We start from the raw sequence: 23,846 nt of genomic DNA, 5'->3' as shown, positions 1-23,846 counted from the left end.
GGATTTTAACGTTTAGTCCATAATGTTGCTTGATCGGTGGTTAGACTATCATCTGGCCAAAAGTAAGCTACATGAAAAGTGCAGTACTGTTTATATAACCATGTGTTAGTGTTGGTTTTCAGTAAATGTATGTTAATTACAAAGCTCATCTGCATTTCCTGCAGTGCAGAAAAATTCTTAGCTACAAAAGTGTGACCGAATTAATGTATCAGATACTGTATACTGAAGTGTATTGTGTAGGCTGTCACAACCTGGCTCTTAGATGGTGACAAGCAAGGGAGTCCACACGCTGGCAGTTAATGAGCAAAAATATTTATTAATAACTAAAAAGTATAAAACTACAAAGGAAAACTAACCTGTGAAGTGTGGAAGTAGGCATGTGAGGGGTGTAATGGAGATGCATGGATGAAGGTAAAATGTGTAAGTGCTGAAGGGTGTGCCTAATCAAAAACCATATTCAACCAGATCACAAAACAAAACGATGCTTTTGAAGAGAGAGCGCCTGGACTGGGCACCAGGAACTTTTATATCCTAGTTGATCCCGAACCCAGGTGCAACTTGTCACCTTAACGACCCAATCAGCTCCACCTGTCCCCAATCTGCAAATAAAAGCACAAACACACAAGGTGGCAGGGAGAGTGAGGGGGTGTAACAAGGCTACGTGTGCAGTTTTGTAAAGTAGAAAATATGTCTCACGATTTGTCAGTGGGTTAATTGTCTTTTGAGGATAGAGAGACTGTAACCCCGGATAAAGCGGCGATAGAAGTTGGCGAACCCCAGGAAACGTTGCAGCTGTACCCTGGACGTAGACTGAGGCTAATCCATCACTGCTCTCACCTTCCCGGGATCCATCTGGACACTCCCACAGAGATGATGTAACCCAGAAAGGGGATGGTAGAGTGATGGAACTCGCATTTCTCAGGCTTTATAAACAGCTGATTCTCCAGATGGTGTTGAAGGACCTGCTGGACATTGAGCACGTGTTCTTGATGGGAGCGGGAGAAGACGAGAATGTCATCAATGTAGATGAAGACGAACCAGTTCAACATGTCACGGAGGACATCAAAAGAGAGGCTGGGAAAAACCAGGAGCTGACAGGACAAACGCTGGTAAGCTTGACGAACTGGCAACAGACAAACAGAAAACACAGGTGTAGTACACAGGGGATAATGGGGAAGATGGGTGACACCTGGATGGAGGTGGAGACAAGGACAGGTGAAACAGATCAGGGTGTGACAGGATGAATTGGAACGCCGACTGTGAACCAGGCCTAATCGACCAATATCAGTGCCCGACCTCACTAATGCTTGTTGCTTAACGGAAGCAAGTCCCTGCAGCAATGCTCCATGATCCAACACCAACTGAAGAGTGGAGGTTGTTATAGCAGCAAAGGGTGGACCAACTCCATATTAATGCCCATGATTTGGTAATGAGATGTTCGACAAGCAGTAACTGCTATAGTAAACAAGTCCCGCTTGTTGCATGGTTATTCATGAAATATCATTAAGTGTTATCATCTTTTCTTCATAGCCGCACTACGGGTGGTCATGCTCCTGTCCAGGGACTGAAATGTTTAGCGAGACCTGTCACCATGGTTCAGACAGAGGCCTTTTAATCAACACTTTCTTTTATTCATTTAGTGCAGCAGCAGGATGGTGGAGTAAGTCAACTGCAGTGGTAATAACCCCAGAGCCTATTATCATGGAGCTTATCATTCTATAGGGAAACTTAGCTAATCCAGACCTGGGAAGTCAAAGGCTAATGCAGGGTATTTTTTTCACATAGCTGTGTTAATCAGATGTAATCCTACAGGTAAAACCATGTGCATTACTGTTAGTGTTTGGTAGAGGGTCTTAATTCCTTCTCTCACACACATCAATTGGAGAGCCAGGTCTGGGCTAGGATGAATAGTCTGCATTTCAGTATGTAAAGTACTGTTAGAGATTTAAAAAAAAAAATACAACCTTGATTACCGCAGCCAGGTGAAATTTAGTATTCAACTTCTTTATTCCTATTAATTAATAATCAGTCGGTGGGTTCCCGAGTATCGCAGCGGACTAATGCACTGTATCTCAGTGCTAGAGGCGTCACTACAGACGCTGGTTCCATTCCAGGCTCTATCATAACTCGCCGTGAATGGGAGTCCAATAGGGCGGCGCACAACTGGCCCAGCGTCGTCCGTTTTAGGGTTTGACCAGGGTAGGCCGTCATTATAAATAAGAATTTGTTCTTAACTGACTTGCCTAGTTAAAGGTTAAATAAAGATAAAATTAAAAAATGAGTAACCGCTTTGGCAAGGAAAAACACTACATAGCCAACAGACATCCAGTTACTGCATCTTGAACTGGGAGGGGATGATGTCATTGTCTCTGAGTGTAGATCCACCTTTGATTGGACAGACTATGATTAGATTGGAGAGTTTTACACTCACATGTTGTCACGACTTCCGCCAAAGTCGGTTCCTCTCCTTGTTCGGGCAACGTTCGGCAGTCGACGTCACCGGTCTTCTAGCCATCGTCGATCCACCTTCATTTTCCCTTTGTTTTGTCTTGTTTTCCCACACACCTGGTTTACATTCCCTCATTACTTGACGTGTATATAACCCTCTGTTCCCCCCCATGTCTGTGTGTGGAATTGTTTGTTGTAAAGTGTATGTGCACTTCAGACTGGTTTGCGACGGGTTATTTCAACCCATATTTTGTTGTTCTGGGTGCCGTTGGTTTTGCCTCATTAAACTGCTCCGGTTATTACCCAGTTCTGCTCTCCTGCGCCTGACTTCCCTGCAGCCAGTTACGCACCTCTTACACATGGACTCTTTTAATCTCCACACAGGCACGGCCAAAGGGGACTGGCCACCCATCAGAGCCTGGTTTCTCTCTTGATTTCATCCTAGGTTCAAGCCTTTCTAGGGAGTTTTTGCATTGCTTGCTGTTTGGGGTTTAAGGATGGGTTTTTGTATGAGCACTTTGTAACATCTGCTGATGTAAAAATGGCTTAATAAATAAATGTGATTTGATGTGGTCAGTGGGAGCTGGTAGCTGACTAAATCAAATCAAACTTTATTTGTCACATGCGCCGAATACAACAAGTGTAGACCTTACCGTGAAATGCTTACTTACAAGTCCTTAACCAACAGTGCAGTTCAAGAAGAGTTAAGAAAATATTTACCAAATAGACTAAAGTAAAATATAAGAATAAAAAGTAACACAATAACAGTAACGAGGCTATATACAGGGGGTACTGGTACCAAGTCAGTGTGCAGGGGTACAGGTTAGTGGTGGCTTTTGGGATTGTATGATTAGACTGATAAGCAGGGCCAACAAGGCATGGCTCATTGTGATCCACACTGCACGTACAACAGGTGCTGCATGCATGATAACAGCCTGAAACAATGTATCTTCTCAGAGAGCGAGCAAGAGAAGAGCACCCTGTGATGATGTGGTGGTTTAATCTATTATACCACATTGGCAATGGTAAAATATTTATTTTCAAAAAGAGAGCAGAGCAGGTAGGAAGAAATGGCCCTGATTGGAAGTAAAGAAAAAGATTATGGGAAGGATTAATTATGCAATCCGGTATTACCTGAATGGCTTAGTAGAAAGAATTGCCCCAAAGCCATGATATGCAAAACTACTGTTCACTGAAATGCATAGGAGGACATATTTTTTGGTGGACATGTCACATAGCTGATAACCTGGCTGGTAGTTGTGCAATTGTTGTGTAGTGGGTGGAGCAGACAGTCACATCCTCCATCCTCCCTATGGAATGTCTCAGAAGTCCTCATTAGATTCTAATGAGGGGAGGGACAACGAAATAAACCAAGGACCAGAGGTTGCTGTTCAATAGCCGTCAGTGCTATGATGTCACCTGGTGGTTTCCTACAAGCAATCAGTGCTGATTACAAAACAGTAGTGCTCTATGTTTGTTTAACCTCCTGCAGTGCTCGGAGATGTTTCCTTTCCCAGGCCCTGAGCATAGAAAACAAAATGACACCTGAGGGAGTTGGACTAAGGCCTCGCCTAAAGCAATCTCTGAAGTGATCAGAATGATTTGAGGCCAGAAGTGAGCAATACAAGCTGCTTATGAGGGAGAAAGTTGTCTGACTGCTCTGACTTTCGATATATCCTATATATTTATTTTTATTTCACCTTTAATTTAACAGGGAAAACATTTATACGCCTAGGTCTCTTTTCCAAATATGCCCTGTATAATACAATATCTCTCTCTCTCTCTCTCTCTCTCTCTCTCTCTCTCTGAAAAAAAAGAAACGTCCCATTTTCAGGACCCTGTCTACCAAAGATAATACGTAAAAATCCAAATAACTTCACAGATCTACATTGTAAAGGGTCTAAATACTGTTTTCCATGCTTGTTCAATGAACCATAAACAATTAATGACCATGTACCTGTGAAATGGTCGATAAGACACTAACAGCTTACAGGCGGTAGGCAATTAAGGTCACAGTTATGAAAACTTAGGACACTAAAGAGACCCCCCCCATTTCTTCAGGGACACATTATTCCATTTCTGTTAGTCAAATGTCTGTGGAACTTGTTTATGTCTCTTGTTATGTCAGTTTATGTCTCAGTTGTTGAATCTTGCTATGTTTACATTTACATTTTAGTCATTTAGCAGACGCTCTTATCCAGAGCGACTTACAAATTGGTGCATTCACCTATAATATCCAGTGGAACAACCACTTTACAATAGTGCATCTAAATCTTTTAAGGGGGGGGGTTAGAAGGATTACTTTATCCTATCCCAGGTATTCCTTGAAGAGGTGGGGTTTCAGGTGTCTCCGGAAGGTGGTGATTGACTCCGCTGTCCTGGCGTCGTGAGGGAGCTTGTTCCACCATTGGGGTGCCAGAGCAGCGAACAGTTTTGACTGGGCTGAGCGGGAACTGTGCTTCCTCAGAGGTAGGGAGGCGAGCAGGCCAGAGGTGGATGAACGGAGTGCCCTTGTTTGGGTGTAGGGCCTGATCAGAGCCTGAAGGTACGGAGGTGCCGTTCCCCTCACAGCTCCGTAGGCAAGCACCATGGTCTTGTAGCGGATGCGAGCTTCGACTGGAAGCCAGTGGAGAGAGCGGAGGAGCGGGGTGACGTGAGAGAACTTGGGAAGGTTGAACACCAGACGGGCTGCGGCGTTCTGGATGAGTTGTAGGGGTTTAATGGCACAGGCAGGGAGCCCAGCCAACAGCGAGTTGCAGTAATCCAGACGGGAGATGACAAGTGCCTGGATTAGGACCTGCGCCGCTTCCTGTGTGAGGCAGGGTCGTACTCTGCGAATGTTGTAGAGCATGAACCTACAGGATCGGGTCACCGCCTTGATGTTGGTGGAGAACGACAGGGTGTTGTCCAGGGTCACGCCAAGGCTCTTAGCACTCTGGGAGGAGGACACAAGGGAGTTGTCAACCGTGATGGCGAGATCATGGAACGGGCAGTCCTTCCCCGGGAGGAAGAGCAGCTCCGTCTTGCCGAGGTTCAGCTTGAGGTGGTGATCCGTCATCCACACTGATATGTCTGCCAGACATGCAGAGATGCGATTCGCCACCTGGTTGTCAGAAGGGGGAAAGGAGAAGATTAATTGTGTGTCGTCTGCATAGCAATGATATGAGAGACCATGTGAGGATATGACAGAGCCAAGTGACTTGGTGTATAGCGAGAATAGGAGTGGGCCAAGAACAGAGCCCTGGGGGACACCAGTGGTGAGAGCACGTGGTGCGGAGACAGATTCTCGCCACGCCACCTGGTAGGAGCGACCTGTCAGGTAGGACGCAATCCAAGCGTGCGCGGTGCCGGAGATGCCCAGCTCGGAGAGGGTGGAGAGGAGGATCTGATGGTTCACGGTATCAAAGGCAGCAGATAGGTCTAGAAGGATGAGAGCAGAGGAGAGAGAGTTAGCTTTAGCAGTGCGGAGAGCCTCCGTGACACAGAGAAGAGCAGTTCATACAAATATTTACACCGTTTAAGTTTGCTGAAAATAAACGCAGTTGACAGTGAGAGGATGTTTCTTTTTTTTGCTGAGTTTTATTTATATACATACATACAGTCGTGGCCAAAAGTTTTGAGAATGACACAAATATTAATTTTCACAAATTCTGCTGCCTCAGTTTGTATGATGGCAATTTGCATATACTCCAGAATGTTTTGAAGAGTGATCAGATGAATTGCAATTACCGTAATTTCCGGACTATTAAGCACACCCAAATATAAGCCGCACCCACTGAATTAAAAAAAATATATATATATATATTTTGAACATAAATAAGCCGCACATGTCTATAAGCCGCAGGTGCCTACCGGTACATTGAAACAAATGAACTTTACACAGGCTTTAACGAAACACGGCTTGTAACAAAAATAAATAGGCTTTAACGAAACACGGCTTGTAACAAAACTAAATAGGCTTTAAGGAAACACGGCTTGTAACAAAAAAAAAAATATTAGCTGTAAACAGTAGCCTACCAAGAAAGTCATTGGTCACAATCTTCCTCCTCCTGTGCACTGAAACCACTGAAGTCATCTCCTTCGGTGTCGGAGTTGAATAGCCTCAGAATTGCTTCATCCGATATTGGATCGTTTTCATTGTCGCTCTCATCACTTTCATCCGGAGGCAAATCCCCCGCTGAGCCCTCTTCAACTCGCAGCAGTCCAGCCTTTCGAAACCCGTTGATGATAGTGGATTTTTTTGACAATGCTCCACGGTGTCAGGACCCACTGGCAGACTTGACCATAAGTTGCTCTTCGCATGCGGCCCGTTTTAGTGAAGGATTTCTCCCCACTTGTCATCCAAGCCTCCCACTGAACACGAGGCGCCACCTTAAATGCACAATTTACACTGATGTCGAGTGGCTGCAAATACTTTGTTGTGCCCCCAGGAATCAGCGTGACAAAATGACTAACATAATCAGAATGATGGGAAGTTTGAGCACTCGATTTAATCTAAACAGTAAACAAAAAAGTTGTTTGACCTTAACCCTTTCGGCAATTTCATTGGTCTAATGAAAGCTTCATGCCGCCAAAAAACTGAGCACGTCACAGAATGTGTTTCTTTTTGAGAAAGAAAATTTGAAAGCGGGAAAAATCCATATATTAGCCGCGTCATTGTTTAAGCCACGAGGTTCAAAGCGTGGGAAAAAAGTTGCGGCTTATAGTCCGAAAATTACGGTAATTGCAAAGTCCCTCTTTTCCATGCAAATGAACTGAATCCCAAAGAAACATTTCCACTGCATTTCAGCCCTGCCACAAAAGGATCAGCTGACATCATGTCAGTGATTCTCTCATTAACACAGGTGTGAGTGTTGATGAGGACAAGGCTGGAGATCACTCTGTCATGCTGATGAGTTCAAATAACAGACTGGAAGCTTCAAAAGGAGGGTGGTGCTTGGAATCATTGTTCTTCCTCTGTCAACTATGGTTACCTGCAGTGAAACACGTGCCATCATCATTGCTTTGCACGAAAAGGGCTTCACAGGCAAGGATATTGCTGCCAGTAAGATTGCACCTAAATCAACCATTTTATCGGCTCATCAAGAACTTCAAGGAGAGCGGTTCAATTGTTGTGAAGAAGGCTTCAGGGCACCCAAGAAAGTCCAGCAAGCGCCAGCACCGTCTCCTAAAGTTGATTCAGCTGTGGGATCGGGGCAGCACCAGTACAGAGCTTGCTCAGGAATGGCAGCAAGCAGGTGTGAGTGCATCTGCATGCACAGTGAGGTGAAGACTTTTGGAGAATGGCCTGGTGTCAAGGGCAGCAAAGAAGCCACTTCTTTCCAGGAAAAACATCAGGGGACAGACTGATATTCTGCAAAAGGTACAGGGATTGGACTGCTGAGGACTGAGGTAAAGTCATTTTCTCTGATGAATCCCCTTTCCGGTTGTTTGGGGCATCCGGAAAAAAACTTGTCCGGAGAAGACAAGGTGAGCGCTACCATCAGTCCTGTGTCATGCCAACAGTAAAGCATCCTGAGACCATTCATGTGTGGGGTTGCTTCTCAGCCAAGGGAGTGGGCTCACTCACAATTTTGCATTAGAACACCGCCATGAATAAAGAATGGTACCAACACATCCTCCTAGAGCAACTTCTCCCAACCATCCAGGAACAGTTTGGTGACGAACAATGCCTTTTCCAGCATGATGCAGCACCTTGCCATAAGGCAAACGTGATAACTAAGTGGCTCGGGGAACAAAACATCAATATTTTGGGTCCATGGCCAGGAAACTCCCCAGACCTTAATCCCATTGAGAACTTGTGGTCAATCCTCAAGAGGCGGGTGGACAAACAAAAACCCACAATTTCTGACAATCTCCAAGCCTTGATTATGCAAGAATGGGCTGCCATCAGTCAGGATGTGGCCCAGAGGTTAATTGACAGCATGCCAGGGCGGATTCCAGAGGTCTTGAAAAAGAAGGGTCAACACTGCAAATATTGACTCTTTGCATCAACTTCATGTAACTGTCAATAAAAGCCTTTGACACTTATGAAGTGCTTGTAATTATACTTCAGTATTCCATAGTAACATCTGACAAAAATATCTCAAGACACTGAAGCAGCAAACTTTGTGAAAATGTATATTTGTGTCATTCTCAACTTTTGGCCACGACTGTGTATGTATGTATGTATGTATGTATGTATGTATGTGTAACGGCTGTCTGTAAGAGGGAACCAAGGTGCAGCAGAGGATGTGTTCATCATTAGAATTTTAATTCAAATAAACAAGAGAACACTACAAAATGAACAAAACGACAGCAAACAGTCCTGTTAGGAAAATACTCAAACAGAAACAATTACCCACAAACCCCAGTGACAAACAACTCCTACATATGTGACTCCCAATCAGGAACAACGATTCCCAGCTGTTCCTGATCAGGAGTCACAAGACACACACCAGACTGCCACGTCCTGACCCCCAAACTACTACACCAGCTCCATCTGCTGGTCAGGACGTGACAGTATGTGTGTGTGTGTGTGTGTGTGTGTGTGTGTGTGTGTATGTGTATATATATATATATATAGCTCAAAAAATAAAGGGAACACTTATACAACACAATGTAACTCCAAGTCAATCACACTTCTGTGAAATCAAACTGTCCACTTAGGAAGCAACACTGACAATAAATTTCACATGCTGTTGTGCAAATGGAATAGACAACAGGTGGAAATTATAGGCAATTAGCAAGACACCCCCAATAAAGGAGTGGTTCTGCAGGTGGTGACCACAGACCACTTCTCAGTTCCTATGCTTCCTGGCTGATGTTTTGGTCACTTTTGAATGCTGGCGGTGCTTTCACTCTAGTGGTAGCATGAGACGGAGTCTACAACCCACACAATTGGCTCAGGTAGTGCAGCTCATCTAGGATGGCACATCAATGCGAGCTGTGGCAAGAAGGTTTGCTGTGTCTGTCAGCGTAGTGTCCAGAGCATGGAGGCGCTACCAGGAGACAGGCCAGTACATCAGGAGATGTGGAGGAGGCCGTAGGAGGGCAACAACCCAGCAGCAGGACCGCTACCTCCGCCTTTGTGCAAGGAGGAGCAGGAGGAGCACTGCCAGAGCCCTGCAAAATGACCTCCAGCAGGCCACAAATGTGCATGTGTCTGCTCAAACGGTCAGAAACAGACTCCATGAGGGTGGTATGAGGGCCTGACGTCCACAGGTGGGGGTTGTGCTTACAGCCTAACACCGTGCAGGATGTTTGGCATTTGCCAGAGAACACCAAGATTGGCAAATTCGCCACTGGTGCCCTGTGCTCTTCACAGATGAAAGCAGGTTCACACTGAGCACATGTGACAGACGTGACAGAGTCTGGAGACGCCGTGGAGAACGTTCTGCTGCCTGCAACATCCTCCAGCATGACCGGTTTGGCGGTGGGTCAGTCATGGTGTGGGGTGGCATTTCTTTAGGGGGCCGCACAGCCCTCCATGTGCTCGCCAGAGTTAGCCTGACTGCCATTAGGTACCGAGATGAGATCCTCAGACCCCTTGTGAGACCACATGCTGGTGCGGTTGGCCCTGGGTTCCTCCTAATGCAAGACAATGCTAGACCTCATGTGGCTGGAGTGTGTCAGCAGTTCCTGCAAGAGGAAGGCATTGATGCTATGGACTGGCCCGCCCGTTCCCCAGACCTGAATCCAATAGAGCACATCTGGGACATTATGTCTCGCTCCATCCACCAACGCCACGTTGCACCACAGACTGTCCAGGAGTTGGCGGATGCTTTAGTCCAGGTCTGGGAGGAGATCCCTCAGGAGACCATCCGCCACCTCATCAGGAGCATGCCCAGGCGTTGTAGGGAGGTCATACAGGCACGTGGAGGCCACACACACTACTGAGCCTCATTTTGACTTGTTTTAAGGACATTACATCAAAGTTGGATCAGCCTGTAGTGTGGTTTTCCACTTTAATTTTGAGTGTGACTCCAAATCCAGACCTCCATGGGTTGATAAATTGGATTTCCATTGATTATTTTTGTGTGATTTTGTTGTCAGCACATTCAACTATGTAAAGAAAAAAGTATTTAATAAGATTATTTCATTTATTCAGATTTAGGATGTGTTATTTTAGTGTTCCCTTTATTTTTTTGAGCATGTTCTTCAGCGTACACATCAATCTGAATTGTTCCACGCATGCAGACTGTGTGGTGAAGAAGGCGCAACAGCTAGGAACACAAGCATTTTGCTACAACTTTAATAACATCTGCTTAAATATGTGTATGTGACCAATACATTTTGATTAGATTTTTAAGCCCAGACTTTAGTGTGTATCGCACTCTTTGATGTCTCCTGTAGGGTCAGTACTGCAGTTGGTGTGGGCTGGAGTGGAGACACATGACAAGGAGGAGGGGAAAACATTTCAGGGGCACGGCTCTAATCTTCAAACAACCAATAAGAGGCTGGCTGGCTGGACTGACCTCACCAGTTAGCACTCTAGTGCCTTGGCCGACCCAGCTGTTTGATCTGGCCACTGAATTAACCAAACTTTTGTCCACTTCCACTTCACAGACTAGCCCTTATGCTGACTCTGAAGTATTAATTATAGTTTGGGACTGTCTCTCAGACTTTCTGGACCAGACTTCTGCAGAGGTCTCTGCTTCTTCCACAGATCCACTTAGGATATAGTATGCAGTCTGTCCTGCGCTGAAGTGCCTCAGTGAGAGCTCCCCATCTCAGCCTGCAGAGCTCATCTGGATTTAGAAAGAGCTGCTGGCAAGGTAAGATGCAACCCATACATCCATCTGCATTAGCTCTGAGATGTCAATGTGTAGACGTGGGAAAAGATAGGGGCATCTCACTTATACGTTTGATGTGACACCTACAGTATGACAGGTTGTTATGTGAGTGACGGGGAGAAAAAAAAACGTTGCAATTTCTTTCATTGTTCATGCCCTGAAAAGCATTGACAGATGGTCATGATCATGATGGCTCACTTTGGAGTCATTATAGCAATGAGGAGGATGTTTGAGGCATGGCTGCAATGGAAATCAATGGGGATCGCCTACTACAAAACTATAGGCCTCCTCATTCCTACCAAGCCTTCAACCTAAATTTCACTGCTTATATCGTAGGCTTTAGAAGAGCATACTGAAATAACCTAATATTGGTCCAACAACCCAACTTTTGTCCTGACCTGATCCACATTAGTTTCTGTTAGTCACACATCCATTTGGGGGGGACCATGTTCGCTTAAAGTCCTGGGGCTTCTGATCACCGGGCTTGTGCGCCTCTCTGAAGCAACAAGATGTCTGCTAGGGATTTAACCTTTTATATAATAAGACATAGACCTTGTTGTAGCACAGCTAATATCGTCTAGCGCCGAGCACATGTGCCGCTGGCACGTTTGAAGCAGCATATTCCATCTCACGTGGCACTGTCAGGCCTCCCACTTTGGCTGCTTATTACAGAACTTTAGCCAATGAGGGGGCCATTCTCCATTACCCATGTTCCCATGACTCATATTTCATCCTCCATGCATGCTGGCTGCACATGGTAAACCTAGAAAGCAGGGTCAAAATGAGTTTTCAACTAAAGAGTCTGCAAAGTTTTCATTCTTCTTGAGTGGAGGAAATTGCCACCCTTGTTCATTTCATTATTTATAACCTTGATGTGTTTATAAATCGTTAATATACATTGTCTTTGTCCTGATTTTTCTCCTCCATTCATGAATTAAAACAGAATATCATTACACAGTGTTGTTCGTGTGGGACTCAACGAATTCCCTGACCCCATGCACAGAATGTACAAAGTGTACACGGCGGGTGTGCCCTGTGCTCTAGCACAAACATGTAAGGATTGAGAGACTGCCTGTTGAAAGTGTAAAGACTATTTTCAGACAGAGACATATCTTTTTTGCTGACCTTTGTTCCCTGGGCAGGAAGTGACGGCTGTAAGAGGACACCCCCGTACATTGCATTCTCACACCTATTTAACAGTGCAGTCCACTCCTGATAAGTGCACTTTGGATATGTGCAAACTCCTGTGCAATATAACTGCATGGCCTGGTTTAGTTGAAGTTAATAGGGAACACCGTCTTCTTTTTCCTTTCTCTCTCTACAGCCGCTAACAAAGGAACATTGTAAACCAGCATGGCACGGTGAATGACTTTAAGAGACTCCAATGGCAGCCTTTTCAGTTGCGTGCATTCAGTTGTACAACTGACTAGGTATCCCCCTTAACCTTTCCTATATCTAGGTTAAATTCCATGTTGCAAATTGTAATAAAACAGACAGCTCTTTGATTGATTTTATCAACGACTGCTCTCCTTTTTGTTTACCTGGAAATTCCTGTTACACTGTGCAACATGCAACATGTTGTAGCCAACATTAATGGGTTTTCTGTATACCACATAGTCCATCCTGAAAAATGTTTGTGTTCAAACGAGAAACTCAAAGGCTGTCATATATAAGCCCACTGTAGGTCATTGAGTCATTATATTACCTTTGCATCAAAGCGCTGTCTGGACAGTGTTACGAGGAAAAAATGGTCTTTTGAAAAGAAAACACCCCACTTTCCTCCAAAACTTCAGTATTTAATCAATGCAATCATATCACCCCAGCTCAACTCTCAGCTTAGCGTCCCAATTTCTCAAAACTCTGGAAAGATAGAGGCACCACTGTACAGTACACAAACTGCTAATCCTATATTGTTTTCACCACCACAGCGGGCCATCACTTTGTTTAGATCAAGAGTCCTCTCCACAGAACATGCAGAAGCTCTAAATCATTACTCTCTTTATGAAAGCATAGCCCTTAGCTTTGGAGGAAGCTAAATATAACATATATTCATGGTTTGATCAATTTGCACTGTGGATGGGCTCCCCAGTGTAAACAATACAATAAGCCATGTGACTCTGGAGATGGGCCTGTATTCATCAGCTCAGAAGTGAGGAGCCGTGGGAGTATAATGGACGGCTGGAATTACAGTAGGTGTAAAAACCAGCTCCAGAAATGTCACCCACACAGTCAATATTGGGCTTTTCAGGATGCATCTTTCTGGCCAATACAATTCATCCATTTACTTGAGAAATACGGAGGATGAAGTTATGGATTCTGCGTTTCATACACTGGTAAGAAATAATCATGCAAATGGCCTAAAGATGAAACTATTTAAAGCGGCAATCAGCAGTCAAACCAATAACAAAGCGTACTCCCCAAACCCTGTTTTGGTAAGAAGCTGAGGGGTGGGGCTGGAAAAATGTAACCTCTATCAAATTCATAGACGGATCTATGGATGCAAGGACTGACTATCCATGATTTCAAAATGATCGTTTTAACCATGTTTTGAGGCTTCTTTCCAAAATGGAAACAAACAGGCAGTGGAGCCTGTTCATTTAGATTGACTTTGTTTACAAACGTTGGAGTAAAACAAGCTTATATTTTGGGCTCTGATGGGGTACGACAGATGAACTAACCTCAAGAAGCGTTTATACGTTAATAAGCAACTGCTGATTGCCCGTTTTTAAGTCAACATTTAAATGATCAAACCATTGATGTTAACAGGACATTTTCATGCATGCCTTACCCCTCTCACTGTTTGATATTTAGTTCTTGTTGCAATAACATTAATTCACTGAAGCAAATGACCATGACACACCTGTGATATCTACCAAACATAGCCGCAGGAAGTAGGGGTGCTGAGGGTGCTGCAGGACCCCCTGAAAAATCAGAATTAAAAAAATATATATATATAAAAAATAGACTTTTTTGAAGAAATTTTTTTTTTCTCAAAAGTAGTGCACTGGGCCTTTAACTAGTATTAAAAACATTTTTTTCATCATCTCCACTTTGGCAAAAAAGGTCGTTGTATAATTAAGAACAGTATTCTGCAGTATTCAATAGTTGGAATTGTAAGAGTTGTTGCCCTGTCCCTTTCTCTGCGATTGTCATTCTAATGGGATCCAGAAAGAACAAAACCCTGTCCTCAAACATTTACATCAAAAGGTGCAAAGTTATGGGCAACAACCACTTTTTGTGCAGTATTAATTTACCATCCTTACAAACCACTTAATGTAAATGTGCATTACTGTATTGTGTATATAGGCTGGTCATCTAGGTTTGTACCTGTAGACTTTCCATCACCATGAAGAAAAACAGAATACAGTAATTGAGACATCAAGTGGTTTGTAATGCTGTGATGTGAGGATGGTGAGTTGCTCTGCATAAAAGCATCTATGGAAAATAAATGAGTAGACCATTTCAGTTAGACTAAGCAATATTTTTTATATTTTTTATATTCCACAACTATTATCGGATTAACTGTTTTGTACAGAAAATGATCAGACTCACGTTACAAATGCTGGTAAACACTCAAGAAAATTCACAAGAGTATTGGACTGGGCCTTTACTAGTCCTGTACTGGTGGACCTATATAGATGTCATCAGCACGGGCAAAAAATATTTGCCACGTGTTTTACTTTTCTATTATTTCTCTATTTTCTTTCTCTCTGCATTGTTGAGAAGGGCCCGTAAGTAAGCATTTCACTGTTGGTCTACACCTGTTCTTTCCGAAGCATGTGACAAATGAAATTATATTTTAATTGATCTGACCTTAACAGTAAAGAAAAACTCTTCCTTGAACATACATATTTACTTTTGTGATTAATGTTTGTGTTCACATTGTGAAACGTTGTTAACATAGTTTGATTCATAAAAAAAAGTACAGTTCTAGCTTTGTTTAAATGATGACATGTTTCTGAAAACTTTATTCATCTTTCTCCAACAGGTGCCCATTGCTGTGTAGGGTCCTGTGCTGAGGAGCTTGGTGAGCAGCAGCCATGCCGCCTGCCATTGGAGGACCCCAGGGGTACACCCCTCCAGAGGGGGGCTGGGGCTGGGCGGTGGTGGTGGGAGCCTTCATCTCCATCGGGTTCTCCTTTGCCTTTCCCAAGTCCATCACTGTCTTCTTCAAGGAGATCGAGGTCATCTTCGACTGCTCCAGCAGCCAGGTGTCCTGGATCTCCTCCATCATGCTGGCAGTCATGTACGCTGGAGGTGAGCTGGAAAATGAAATAGTACACCACTCCCAGAAATGTACATGTTAAAAACGTTTTGGATATACAATAATAACACAATAACATATTTTTTCACACAAATTAAATTCTAACATGTTAAAAGTGTACTCCAACCATCTTTGCTTTCACAAACGCCTGAAAAGCAAGAATGGAGTGCATTTTTTGTTCCTAAATACATTACAAATTTTACATGCCATGGAACATATTACAATTGCAAACGGAATGTGTTAATTTCCCAGTAGGGAGAGCTAGTGTGATGAGATGGTGTGTAGCAGAAGTGAGCTGTAAGATGCACAGCCAGAGTGAGTAGTGGAGCATTGTGTAACAGACCTGGGTTCAAAGGGTATTTGCCTTCTTTCCAATACATTGAGCTTTTGATTGAACCTTGGCAGGGAACGGCCCAGGCGACCATTTAATTGGTTCCATTGCGCCAGGCAAACTCAATCAAGCACAGCTAAAATATTTTATAGAAAACAAACGCTACTTCAACCCAGACCTGTTGTTGGCAGCGTGTAACCGCTGCCTAAGAGCCCATTAGCTACATTGATATTGTCATCAGTAATAACAGCTGCTAAACACCTCAGTAGTGTCCTTCTAAAGCTTGGTAATCCCATGAAGGGAATGGTGATGATCATTTTTAAGTGCTACTGACACCTTTTAGCTACTTTAGATCATTAAGCATGTGTCCCAAATCGTGTCGCACCATATCCTCCTACAGCTCTCCAGATGACGTTTGAGACTTTGGAAACTTCAATTTGGCTTTCTTTTAGATATTTTATTTGATGCAAAAAAATGTGAATGATCGATACGACAACATCTTAGAAAATGTCTACCATCGTCCTTCATGCTCTGACCGCTCCTTTTAACATGCCTGGATCTGGAAGCCTATGTTAGACCTCCGTATTCTCGGTATACCTTTCAGTGCGAATGCAATTGAAGAATACACTCTACCTTTTGCTCAGTGGACCGTTCATGCACCTTCTTTTCTTCAGTCATACAGAGCTCCCATAGTTTCCCACCCATTGACTATGTGGAGTGAGGTCACTGGGCACCACATCAAGATGAAGTGTATTGTCCAAAACGAGACGGTGAGGCCTGAATCAAACCACTGTCTTTGAAATGAAATGAAATGGGAATGCTTTTACTCTTCAGAAGCAACGTCTTTAACAGTGCAACGGTGTCTGTCTCCTGATTCTCTGTGGATGCGGTTCCTCTCTTTCCAGTGCGCTTGTCAATGCTCTGATCACATCAATGTTGTCCCAGGTGACATCTGAGGCTGAGGAGATGAAATGGCCAACATGAAAGTCAGGCAGACCACTGTGAGTGTGTCGGTTGGTCTGGCTTCCTGTACCAGCGGGGACTGGGGTGAATCAAATGCTGGGTGATGTTCTACAGGTCTGCCCAGTAAACCGGTGATACGCCTCTTTTCATCTGCATGACATTCAACACACACACACACACACACACACACACACACACACACACACACACACACACACACACACACACACACACACAGAACAGTAATCAGAGGGACTCTCCTTCTCATGCCCCTTGTCCCTCAAGACGAGGTCTGGCATCAGGTAACAAAGCGTTGTCGGCATTGTCTGTGTTCTCTCCAGGAGGGGAGATGAATGTAATAAACTGGTGCGGTGTTGTCTCGTAAAAGTTACTAAACATTGTTATTAACTGCACAAATTGCCAGCGTTTTCAGCCGGCTTAGTAGTATTGCCTGTTTACAATAACGTGTAAGAAAAACAACTGTACGAGTAATTACCAAAATACTGAACTCATGAGAGGATTAGTGCCGGTATGTTTCACGTGTAGTAGCACAAACTATATACACAGTATAGTAGGTCAAGCTTCAGTAATAGCAGCACTTTATGAATTCTTGAATGATTTTGGAACCATATTCCTAACTTAGTATATAAGCGACCGGCATCATGTGTGTAAGTATAGTCCACTCAGATGGATAAGCAGTCATTAACCCTACTGAAGTACAAAGCTGCCGTGGCTGCCCCCCACCAGATCAGTGAATCACTGCTATTTATTGTTCAGCAGTACATTCCTTCAAAAGATGACACCTAGCTCAGGCACACGTTCAGGAGCTGCATGGGTGAAAGCCAGGTCACTGGGTCATGCAGTAAGAATGTCTCAGATGGTTCCCAGGAGATCCCAGTTCCCCCTCTCTGAGCTCTGAGTAGGTTGCATGTTAGCTAGGTTCTGGACACATTACTGCCTGTGCATGATGAGGAACACATTACTGTGTAAGCCCACAACCTCTAACCCCTCTACAGGACCAGAATACACAGGTCCTGTCAGACTCAGACCCTAATGACGTCTACAACCCAGTCCTGGCAAGCCTTATAATGGGAGTGATGGCCAACGGTACACAGCACACAATATGTGTTCTTCTAGATTGTAGTTCAATGAGTCATTGAATCAATTGTTTTTAGAAATACCTTCTTTTTTTTACAGTTGTCTTGAAGTACTTAACAGTAACCTACCTAGACTCCCAAAGACCAAGTAGCAGCACAGTGGCAATCCATACATGTAACATTTTTGATAGGTAGGCGTTCATGCGCTACAGAAAATGGCTTGTGTTGCTTGCCTTATTTAACTGTAAGTTGCCATAACAATTTATTGAATAGTATTTGTGAGTCATCCATGAATGCTATAAAAAAAAATCATGTTATGGAAAATTAATACATTTACTGAATAATGGGACGTAGTCCTCTTGTCCCCTCTTGAATTTCTTACCTATCCTATCCTTCTCATAATGTCTTACATTGTCAGGTTTGGTCATAGGCTACCTCCTCAGACTTTTTCCCCCCTCACCAGCTCTTCTTTGTAAAGGGAGGGGACAGGCTCTTTGTTGGAGTTTAGCCTCGCCTGCATTACAATCTAAGAAGCCTTTGTCATGTTCCGAGCTGGCAAATGAGTCTGGACAACCTCTAAATAAAAACTGTCACATTCTATTTAGGTTCCTTCAGTGGTGCCGAGATTTGGCAGGGAGGCTGAAGCATCTTCCACGTCGATCTTCGCTCCCATTTTGGCCCTGTTGTTGTAAGCCAGACAGAGAGTGGGCATGCAGACAGAGAGTAGGCATATGTTCACATAGTGTAGTGAGCTAGCTGTGGTTAGGCTCAGTTTATGATCCGTAGTTACCTTGAATTGGTGTTGCCAAAACCTCAGATTCAGCCACACCTTATTGGAATGAATATGTTGCAGTCTAAGACAATAACAAAATGATGATATTGTGAACAGCCTCCAATGTTTCCAGAAGGGGAGATAATAGGGCATATACTGTAGTAGTAGACTGTGGGGTGAACCTGAGGCCATCATTGATTAGAAAAATGTGGAGTATGTTATTCAAGTCACCAATAGACAATAAACTGTATATTCAGACATCGGTGGTACAATGGGTGGAACAAAGGTAATTTCCCTTTTAATGTATTGTTTCAAAATGAAGGGATAGTATTTACTATTACATGGGACTTATGGTAGGATACCCATAGGGAATGAGTCTGCCTAAAGGAGTCACCATGCCTCAGTGCAGCTGGTGTCTAGCTGATGTCGGCTAGGCGAACCGAAAAGTGTGCTTGCATACTCCCTTAGAAGACCTTTGCTTGAAAAAAATGAATCGGCAATAGTACTGTTTGTCCATTTTGAGACGCGATAGCCAGTTCTCAAAATAGTCACAATTAATCGAAGATAACTCAAGAAATCTGTCATACATTTTTTGCCAAGGAGATCTTAGTTGCGCAGTTTTACATCTAATTAAGATGTAGGTAGAGCATAGCTCTTGCAACATCAGGGTTGTTGGTTCGATTCCCACTTGGGAACAGTACGAAAAAGTACGATAAATGTATGCACTCATTAGTACTACTGTAAGTCGCTCTGGATAAGAGCGTCTGCTAAATGACTAACATGATGTTTGATGCAGTATTTTTCATGAAAACTAGTTGTCTCTTGTTGAATGACAACAAAGACTTTATTGAAGAATCCCTAATGTTGACCAGTCACCGATGAAGGGGTGTAGACTTTGGCTCCCGAACTTCGACTGGCCTTGAGAAAAAATGTTGTGTGCCCGAACAGCCAACAAAACCCTTACCAAAGTCCAAAACAAACAAAAACGTCACCAAATGTCATCATAATATATGCACAAACTGTTTTGGCTGGGAAGCATGCGGACGCATTAAGTGTAGCCTACTCTACTGTATTTATGTTGTGCTAAGTATGCTGCTTGGAGACAGTGGACATCAAATGCAATGTACTTTATGGTTTCAGTCCTAATTGTGTCCAAGTACTTTCAACTTTTTTTTTCTATACAAAACCTCTCTCTTACACACACACACACACACACACACACATCATCATCCTGCACACACATTATCACCCACAGAGCAGAATGAAGCAGGATTTTACAGTAGCCTAGTTCTGAAGTGCTCTTTAGAGACTTCTTCTTTTGTCATTCTCGGCACATACGTTAGGAATACACAAACCGTAGCGTCACCTCACAATTTCATTGTGATTGTCTTGTTTGGTGTGAGATTGCATTGCGAACAGTTGCTAGACCAGAGAAATTGCTGCAGTGCTGCAGTGAGAGAAATCATTGCACAAGTTGTGTTGATTCTCTGGCTGCACCGGTGTTTCTCAGAACAGTGGCTTTGGGGAACTCTAGTGGTCAAATATAACATATCTCTCAAGTTATCTGGCTTTTCTTATTATACAGTATTTCCCTTTTTCACGTTTTGAATAAAGAAAGGAATCTTCTCTATGAACATATTTAAAACCATGTTAATAAAGAGAAAGGAATTCAAAATGTGATTCTGCCATCCTATAAAGGTCGTCAAAATTTGATTTCAATAGTCATAATGGTATAGTCAGTTTTGCTTGGGCATATTTGCCTAATGTAACTTTTCCCAACGCGTGAACCATCTTGACTGTTTGGATTGCATTTGTCATTTGTGATGTTTGTGTTTTGTCTCAGGTCCTATCAGCAGTATCCTGGTTAATAAGTATGGGAGTCGTCCAGTCATGATGTGTGGAGGATTCCTGTCTGGGTGTGGACTGATTTCTGCCTCCTTCTGCAACTCAGTGGAAGGACTGTACTTCTGTGTGGGAGTGGTCGGAGGTCAGTGATATATAAAGTAACTAAGTAAAATACTTTGAAGTGCTACTTAGGTAGTTTTGTGGGGTATCTGTACTTTATTATTTATATTCTTGACAACTACATTCCTAAAGACAATATGTACTTTTTACTCCCATACATTTTCCCTCACACCCAAAAATATTAACTCAGGCAGGACAGCAATATGGTCCTATTCACACAATTATCAATATAACGCATTGTCATCCCTACTGCTTCTGATCTGGCGGACTCACTAAACATAAATACTTTGTTATGTCTGAGTGTTGGAATGTGGTACTGGCTGTCCATCAATAAAATAAAGAAAAAAGAAAGAAAGAAAAAATTGTCCCGTCTAGTTTGCGTAATATAAGGAACTTGATGTATAAGCATTTCCTTTTACGTTTTACTTTTATGAGAATTTAGTACTTTTTCCACCACTGTACTTAAGTACATTTAAAACCAGATACTTTGAGACTTTTTGCTGGGTGACTTTCACTTTTACTTATTATTTTCTAATGGGACGGTTGAGCTGATATGATTATCATGAGATTGAAACAAACCAAAAAATCCCAGGACATAGACATATGATATTGGCAGAACGCTTCAATTCTTGTTAATCTAACTGCACTGTCCAATTTACAGTAACTACTACAGTGAAATAATACCATGCTATTGTTTGTGAAGGGTGCACAATTATGTACTTGAAAATGTATGAATTAACCAATTAGGCACATTTGGGTGGTCTTGATACAACCTTTTGAACAGATATGCAAAGGTTCATTGGATCAGTCTAAAACTTTGCACATACACTGATGCCATCTAGTGCCCAAAGTCTAAATTGCACCTGGCCTGGAATAATACATTATGGCCTTTCTCTTTCATTTCAAAGATGATGGTACAAAAAATACAAAAAAAACTCATGCTTTTTTCTTTGCATTATCTTTTACCAGATCTAATGTGTTATATTCTCCTACATTAATTTCACATTTCCACAAACTTCAATGTGTTTCCTTTCAAATGGTATCAAGAATATGCATGTCCTGAGCTACAGGCAGTTAGATTTGGGTATGTCATTTTAGGTGAAAATTGAAAAAAGGGTTGGATCCGAGGTTAAGTTATCTTTACTTTTACTTAAATATGAGTACTGTTTCAACCTTTGTCAGAGGTAGGCCTCTTTCATTTATGATCACAATTTGTTTTTTTCTGTTAAGGACCTTTATCGCCCTCTAGGGAACTCTTTAGGATCTCTATCACCACTCTCGTAGCCTGTGTCTAGACTAAAACCAATGGGAATTCACTAAACATAAATATTTTTTGAACTGTTATACATTTATTTCAACAGGCTTGGGACTGGCATTCAATCTGAACCCAGCCCTTACTATGATTGGGAAGTACTTCTACCATAAGCGGCCTATCGCCAATGGAATCGCCATGGCAGGCAGCCCGGTGTTCCTGTCCACCCTGGCCCCACTCAACAGTTGGTTATTTGACCAGTTTGGCTGGAGGGGAAGCTTCCTGATCCTGGGAGGCCTGCTGTTCAACTGCTGCGTGGCTGGCTCTCTCATGAGACCCATCGAACCAAAACCACAGTCTTCCTTGAAAAGTGAAGATGTTGCCAAAGAGAGTATGACATGTGGGCAGAAGTGCAACAGTTTTATTGACCTCTCGCTGTTCAAACACCGGGGCTTTGTGCTCTACCTCATGGGTAACGTCATCATGTTCTTTGGCCTCTTCTCCCCACTGGTGTTCCTCAGTAACTTCGCCAAGAGCAGGGACATCCCCAAAGAGAAAGCAGCCTTCCTGCTGTCTATCCTGGCCTTTGTGGACATGGTGGCCCGGCCCTCCATGGGCATTGTGGCCAATACCAAGTGGATACGACCCAGGGTGCAGTACTTCTTTGCCTGCTCTGTGCTGTTGAATGGCGTGTGCCACATCCTGGCCCCCATCTCCGTGGACTACACAGGCTTTGTTATCTATGCCATCTTCTTTGGCTTTGCCTTCGGCTGGCTGAGTGCTGTGCTGTTTGAGACACTCATAGACCTGGTGGGAAGCCAGCGTTTCTCCAGTGCAGTGGGACTGGTCACCATCGTGGAGTGTGGGCCTGTCTTGTTAGGACCCCCTTTGCTAGGTGAGTATGTGCACACATACATGTATTTGTAGTTTAGTTACGCACCTTGTTTCTATATAAAGACACACAATCATCTAACTGGTTAATTTTTATGAAAAGTAAAGACTATTAATTGTAAATTGTATCATAAGTTAATCTTTTGTTTTTCGACAGGTAAATTCAAAGACATTTACAATGACTACCAATACACCTACCAGAGCTGTGGGGTGGTCCTTATTATTGCCAGTGTGTTCCTGTTTGTGGGGATGGGTATAAACTACCGGTTGTTGCAGAAAGAGAAAAGGGAGGAGGAAATGAAGGCTAATCTGGAGGAAAAAGAAGAAGAGTCCAACAAGGACAATGCTGCCAAAGAAGCCAGGAACGACAGGTTGAGAGCATTTGATGAGGCAAAAACTGCAGAAGACACAGTCTAACTCTCATTACCATGTGAATGTGTGAATTTGATGTCATCGCAATACAGTCAATTAGATAACGTAGACATCAAATTCATTCAGTTCAAGTCCTTGCCATGTAGCAGATTTCATGTAAAGATAATTCTCAGCCCCATTTCCACTTCTGTCATTGAATAATGTATTATTAGTATAATATGACTGGAGCAAGATACACTTATGTATGATATAGGCATGCAATTTCTACTGAAATGTACTGCCGCCCTGCAAGAATATACTCTATTTTATCAATCTGGACTCCAGATGGTCCATTTTCTGCATAAGTGTTGTGATATATTTTTGAATATTATTACATACAGGTCATTTGTTTATACTGTGTTTGGAATTTCATAAATGCACTTTTATATAACTGCAATTTATTATTCTGTGAAAAAAATGGAATGGCTATAGAACTTTTAGAAGCTTTAATAAATCACTATAACATTTTGTTCACACTGTCATGTCAGGTTTCTTTCTCTCTGAAAGCATTTCTAAAAACCTGGCCTTAAAGTAACACTGTTAGTGAGTTACATGAATAATCAGGTGTAGTCTCTTGATATGACATGTATTCACAATGTTATTCAATACAACTTAACAACAATTACTCCTGCTTTAACAAATGATTTCTACACTTCATGACCAAAAGTATTTGGACAC

The 23,846-nt window shown here is 42.9% G+C and overlaps 1 protein-coding gene across 1 annotated transcript; it reads left to right on the top strand.

Moving 5' to 3' along the window:
- The first annotated feature begins 10,922 nt into the window (after positions 1-10,922).
- On the top strand, positions 10,923-23,640 carry LOC106582732 (monocarboxylate transporter 1). Its single transcript, XM_014166106.3, has 5 exons — positions 10,923-11,204; positions 15,211-15,479; positions 20,493-20,636; positions 21,976-22,761; positions 22,915-23,640. The coding sequence occupies exons 2-5, from the start codon at positions 15,263-15,265 to the stop codon at positions 23,172-23,174; spliced, it is 1,407 nt and encodes a 468-aa protein (XP_014021581.1). The 5' UTR covers positions 10,923-11,204; positions 15,211-15,262; the 3' UTR covers positions 23,175-23,640.
- Positions 23,641-23,846: the final 206 nt, after the last annotated feature.

The sequence above is a fragment of the Salmo salar genome, chromosome 22, assembly GCF_965601325.2.
Source record: "Salmo salar chromosome 22, fSalSal1, whole genome shotgun sequence".
Lineage (NCBI taxonomy): Eukaryota > Metazoa > Chordata > Actinopteri > Salmoniformes > Salmonidae > Salmo > Salmo salar.
This window is presented reverse-complemented; position numbering and strand designations above follow the sequence as displayed.

Coding starts and splice junctions, on each gene's coding strand:
- LOC106582732 (XM_014166106.3), top strand. CDS start 15,263: ATGCCGCCTGCCATTGGAGGACCCCAGGGGTACACCCCTCCAGAGGGG. Junction 15,480..20,492: donor GGCAGTCATGTACGCTGGAG/GTGAGCTGGAAA, acceptor GTTTTGTCTCAG/GTCCTATCAGCAGTATCCTG. Junction 20,637..21,975: donor CTGTGTGGGAGTGGTCGGAG/GTCAGTGATATA, acceptor TTATTTCAACAG/GCTTGGGACTGGCATTCAAT.